Genomic DNA, 5,809 nt, shown 5'->3' on the forward strand with positions numbered 1-5,809 from the left:
GAATTTAGATACAAACCTTGGGAGAAGATTCTGGAAGGAAAAGAGGATGTTGGGAGTTGACTGTTACTGTCACTCCTGTTCTAGCTTTCCACTGAGCTGGATCTTTGCTCTGGCGTCCCCTTGGAAGAACTAGTCTTGTGGAAAGATTAGGAATTCCTGGGTTGGATCGCTAAATGGAAGGGAGACTCTGTATGATTAATATGGACAGATGATCAGGAATTTGTGTAACCTGATCAGACAGGGTAATTTCCTCTTGGTCAGAGAGCAAAGATGGTTGCACTCTCTGCCCTAGGCCAGTTCAATCTGGTGAAAGGGATAAACAGCCAGCTGTGACAGGGATGAAGAAACTCCTTGCAGGTGGTATAAACGTTGGCTCGGGATTTTGCTCTCCACGGTGTTCTCCCCTGAAACAGAAAGCTGACCTGAGAGATCAAGATGGGCGCCTGGGAGGTTTTGCTCAACCCAGTCTAGTAAGATTCTGTCCAGGATAAGAACCATCCCAACAACCTTTTCCCTTCTTCTACTCTATAAAAGGTCTGACTGCTTTCCTCTAGTTTATGATTATTTATTTAAATGAATGATAATAAAGATAAGGTCAGGAAAGAGGTATTAGGTTTCCCTAACTAATGACACAGATCAATGGCAAGTCCTTCAGCCTTGGCTAAAACCAAGGCCATTCTGGAAATCCTCTCTGATATTCTTTTTTATGCTGACTGATCCTAGGCTAAATCCAAAAGGGAGTAAGTCTGTAGTTGATAACTGGCATAGATGAGGGGTCTGTCTTCAGGATCCATCCAGCCTACCTTCAGGGTAAGCCCTTAAGGCAAACTCAGCAGTTCCATCAGATCCACACAGGTCTTCTTTATCAGTGAAATGGGAATAATTGCTGGTGTTCAGTATATTTCAGGATAAGGTAGGAATCTCTCAGGATTGGGTTTATTTCCAGTACTGGAATTAGGGTCTCTCCTCAGAGTCCCAGAGCAGTTCCCCCTCCTGAGAGTCCATTGAACTCCCAGAAGCCCCTCTCAAGATTCCAACTGCCTCTGCCCTGTCTTCTCTGTTCCACCACATTCCATTGTATATCCTTTGCAAAATTACCTTTTCTCAGGAGAATTGCCTTGGAGTAGACTGCCCTTTCCCTGGAGTACAGAGATCAGCTTGTCTGAGATCAACTGGTCAGACATCAACTGGGCCAAGAATCTCAAAGATTTTTGTCATCTGGGACTCTGGGTTACCTAGGGAGCCAAGCCCAGTCTTGAGAGGGGATTCCAGCTAACAGTGAACCCTGTCTCCTCTGCCTTCTTAAAGAATCTGGGTAGTTAGCTTAGCAGATAGATAGCCTTTGGGGTTCTAGATAAGAGCAGGCAGTGCATAGGCAGGGCGGACAGAAGAAAGGAAGAGCTCCCTCTCCAGAGGTGTGTAGAAGTTGGGTTGAGTCTAGATTTTGTAGTAGGCGACTTTGCCTATGATATATCTGATAGAATATAAGCTGGAAAGCAGAGCCTGTTCTGGTTTTGCCTTTGTACCCCTCAGTGCCTAGCACAGAGCAATTGTTTAACAAATGTTTGGCATGTCCAGTCACATGAAATATTATCTCAGATTGATGACCCAGCTGGTTACAACCACCAACACCTCTGACCCCAGGGCCTTGGATTTCTTCTGGATCTACCCTTACACCCAAGATAGGATTCCATCTTGGTGGTCGTAGACATCCTGAACAAGAAGAGTTCCTGCTTCCCTTGGTGGGACTTTACTGCTGGTCCACAGAATTTTCCCAACTCCATGATCTTCCTCTGATATAATCTCTCATCCAAGCTCCTACTTTCTTTCACATTTCATGTTTACACTCTTCAAGTGTAAAGGTAAAAAAAAATGACCTTTCAAAGTCATTTCTTTCTCATGGGCAGAAAGAATAGATGAACCAAACTGCCAAGAAATATATTTCTGGTATAATACTCCCCATCAAGATAACTGAAAACTTACTGTCACACTTAAAAAAAAAAAAAAAAAAAAAAAAGCAAAACCAAAAGCAGCCCATTTCTTTACATATTACTATAACCACCCTCTGTGCTCCGTGACCGAAGGCGAGTTCTCTGGTCATCTTTAAGGGGACTTGGGGATATCGAGTCTAGCATTGACTCAAGTCCCCACCAATTTTAGAAGGTCTCCAGCACCCAAGTTCCATTAACCACTCAGCAGATTAGTCCTTACAAAGGAATATTTACTTCAAAAGTATAATACAAATACCTGCCCCAACACCTAGCATGGTATTCTCCCCTTATACCACCTCTGGGGAGGGGAGGGAGATCATGTTTACAGCTTAATTCAGTTTCTATGTCAGTCCAACTAAATGCCACAATATATGTGGAGCAATAAACAAAAGAGAATTATTTCAGTGGGGAAGGCACCAGCTGCTGTGGGAGCACCAAAAAATTGATATAGAAAATGGAACTCCAGGTCTGGAGATGGGAGGACCTGGGTTCAAATGTGTCCTCAGACGCTTCCTAGCTGTGTAACCTCTGGCAGTCACTTAACCCCCACTGCCTTGTCCTCACTGCTTTTCTGCCTTAGAAACAGTACACGGGGCAACTGATGACTCAAAGGATTGAGAGCCTGTGCTTGAGTTGGGGGAAGGGGGTGTCATGGGTTCAAATATGGCCTCAGATACTTCTTAGTTGTGTGACCCTGGCCAAGTCACTTAACCCCAGTGGCCATACCCTCTTCTGCCTTGGAACCAATACTTAGTATTGATTCTGAGATGGGAGGTAAGGGTTTAAAAAAAAAAAAAAACAGTACCCAGATGTGAAGACAGAAGGCTATGGCTTAAAAAAAGAAGGAAAAAATATGGAACTTGAGCTGAGTTTTGAAGGAAAGCAAGAATTTTTTTCCTAAGTATTTTATTTTCTTCTAGTTACCTGTAAAGTTTTTAACATTCATTCTTAAATTTTGAGTTCCAAATTCTCTTCCTCTCCTCACCCCATTTATTGAAAAGGCAAGAAATTTGATTACACATAGGCAGTTGCATGAAACATATTTCTATTTTAGTTAGGAAAAAAAAAAAGACCAAAAACCAAGAAAAGTAAAGTGTTTTGATCTGCATTCAGACTCCAACAGTTCTTTCTCTGGAGGTGGATAGCATTTTTCCTCATGAACTCATTGGGATTCTCTTTAGACAGATATAAACAAAAGAGAATTATTTTGGTGGGGAGGGCACTAGCTGCTGGCAGAACAACAAAAAATTCTTGTAGAAAACAGAACTCCATTTCTGAGAATAGCCAAGTCATTCACAGATGATCATCACATATTATTTGCACTGTGTACAAAGTTCTTCCGGTTCTGCTCACTTCACTTTGCATCAGTTCACATGAGTGGAAAGCAAGACTTTTAAGAGAGAGAAATAAGAAGAATAATATTCCAGGGGTGGGGAAAATTGAGGGAAGGAATTTCCAAGGTTTTAAGCAATGCATTGACACAGAAAAGCAAAGCAGAACTTGGGAATGTTGGCAAGGAAGAATTCGGTTAAGGAGCCAACAGAATCTGGGTGGGAGCTGTTGAAGCCTCAGAATCTTGGAGCAAAAACTCTGGGTAGAGGGGCAGCTGGGTAGCTCAGTGGATGGGGGCAGCTGGGTAGCTCAGTGGATTGAGAGCCAGGTCTAGAGACGGGAGGTCCTAGGTTCAAATCTGGTCTCAGACACTTCCCAGCTGTGTGATCCTGGGCAAGTCACTTGACCCCCATTGCCTACCCTTACCACTCTTCCACCTATAAGTCAATACACAGAAGTTAAGGGTTTAAAATAAAAAAAAAAAAAAAAAAAAAAAAAAAAAAAAAAAAAAACCTCTGGGTAGGAGACTGCTCTGGACCTTTCCTCCTGATTTTATCAATAATTCCTGTCATAAAGTGATTCCTGAAGAAAACCTGGAGTATTCCTGTCCTGATCCTCAAACCGTGGAGATTCTCCTGTGTGGACTCTTTTCAAACGGTCTTCCTGAGGGGTTTGCCCAGAGGGGAGACGGAACAGAGCCAACAGGTATTCCCACAACCTGATCCAATAACAGCCAAGAGATGATGGATCCATTGATTTAGCCCCACCTCACTACCTTTTATTTAACAGTGGTTCCCAAACTTTTTTGGCCTACCGCCCCCTTTCCAGAAAAAATATTACTTAGCGCCCCCAGTCACATACTATTCACCGCCCCCAAATGCACCTGTGACCATCATCGTCTCCCTGGATCGCTGCAGCACCCACCAGGGGGCGGTGGCGCCCACTTTGGGAATCACTAGAGATGATCTGTGAATATCCTTCTATCTGTGAGGTGATGATCCAGGATTTCCCTCTCCCAGCTTCACTTTCATCTCTCAACCTTAGTGTCGTCATCTGTAAAGTGGGGATAATCATACTTGTGCTTCCCATTTTATAGAAATGATGTTTATATCAAATGCTTTGGAAACCAACAAGTGCTAAATACAAGGCTGAACCACTGTTAATGTTAAATACAACATATCGTTATTCCAGTTAAATCAGAACAGACCATCCTAACTGAGAAAATGTTCAAGTGCCTTCAGACTTCATGTTGCTCTTTTCCCTCATCCACGTGTTAATTTGGTGAACAGAGTGCTCTGCCACGTTTAGAAGATTTCCTCCCAGTGGCAAATGATCTTTATCCCTAAAAAGGAATTCTCATTGTTCTGCTCTTTCTTTTCTCTGAGGTCTTGAAAAACTAGCAAACAAAATAGGAACAATTACTTCTTGGAAATTGTATAGATAACTTATTAGTGAAGTAGAGAACAGTCTGATATGTGCCCAGCTCCCCTTGTAACAGACATAAATATTGATGACCAGGCAGGTGGCCACAGGCTGATTATGTTTGCCCTGCCAACTAGCAGCATAAGATTTAGAGCTGGAAAGAACATTAGAGTGTTAGTCTAAGACCAACATTTTGTTTCTTTTTCTTTATCATTTTTTATAATTTGCAACTCTATAACTCAACCAAACAAAACCAACATGGCGGCCAGGCCCAAGGAAGGACAACATTTTCATTGTTAAGGGCAAACTGTATTTCAGAAACAACCTATTAATAGAAATATAAGAAGAGTGTTTATGTCCTAAATTAAGCCTCATGAACAATGGAAGTGACAATAGAGTAAATGGGACAGGGAAAGTTCCCCTAAAGCACATTTTGGTTCTGAGAAGGTCAAATAAGCAGGATTTAATAAAATGTTTATAGGATTCAATGCAATTCTCCTTTTACAACAGCCATCAAGATACCTTTTCATCTAGGGTCTATCTTAGTTGTTGGACCACTTTTCTTGATTCTCATACTCTGTATTAGCTGCTTTAGCATTTCTGTCTATCTTTTGTTAGAATGGCCTTGAATTATGCTTTTAGTAGGTTTTTCTTTGCTTGAGATACAAGTGTATTTTCTTCTCTTTTCACCATAACTCCTTCATTTTACAGAAAAGTAAACTGAGCACCAAACAGGTGGTACCTGAGTCTTTTATTTTTCCCATTGTCCCACCTTGCCCTTGTCTGTGTGCCAACTTCCCCTGAGGTTTTAAAATTGAGCAATCTTATTAGCAAAGGTCCTTGCACACAAGTGGGCACTGAAATGTTTCCTCGTTGAGCTCTGATCACACTCAACCATGGCAATGGCTTATGAATCATATTCTTCAAGTAGAGACATATCTATCTGTCCATACCCCACCTACCTAGCATCTTCCTTCCCTCCCTCCCTCCCTCCTTCCTTCCTTCCTTCCTTCCTTCCTTCCTTCCTTCCTTCCTTCCTTCCTTCCTTCCTTCCTTCCTCCCTC

General features: G+C 42.2%; 1 protein-coding gene across 1 annotated transcript in view; it reads left to right on the plus strand.

Annotated features, from left to right (window-relative positions):
- Nucleotides 1-338: 338 nt before the first annotated feature.
- Nucleotides 339-5,809, plus strand: part of FUOM (fucose mutarotase) — a 63,163-nt gene continuing 57,692 nt past the window's right edge. Inside the window, exon 1 of the mRNA XM_044660272.1 lies at nucleotides 339-470. Coding sequence (XP_044516207.1) covers nucleotides 339-470 — 132 coding nt within the window. The remainder of the gene's footprint in view (nucleotides 471-5,809) is intronic.

The sequence above is a fragment of the Gracilinanus agilis genome, chromosome 2, assembly GCF_016433145.1.
Source record: "Gracilinanus agilis isolate LMUSP501 chromosome 2, AgileGrace, whole genome shotgun sequence".
NCBI classification, from domain to species: domain Eukaryota; kingdom Metazoa; phylum Chordata; class Mammalia; order Didelphimorphia; family Didelphidae; genus Gracilinanus; species Gracilinanus agilis.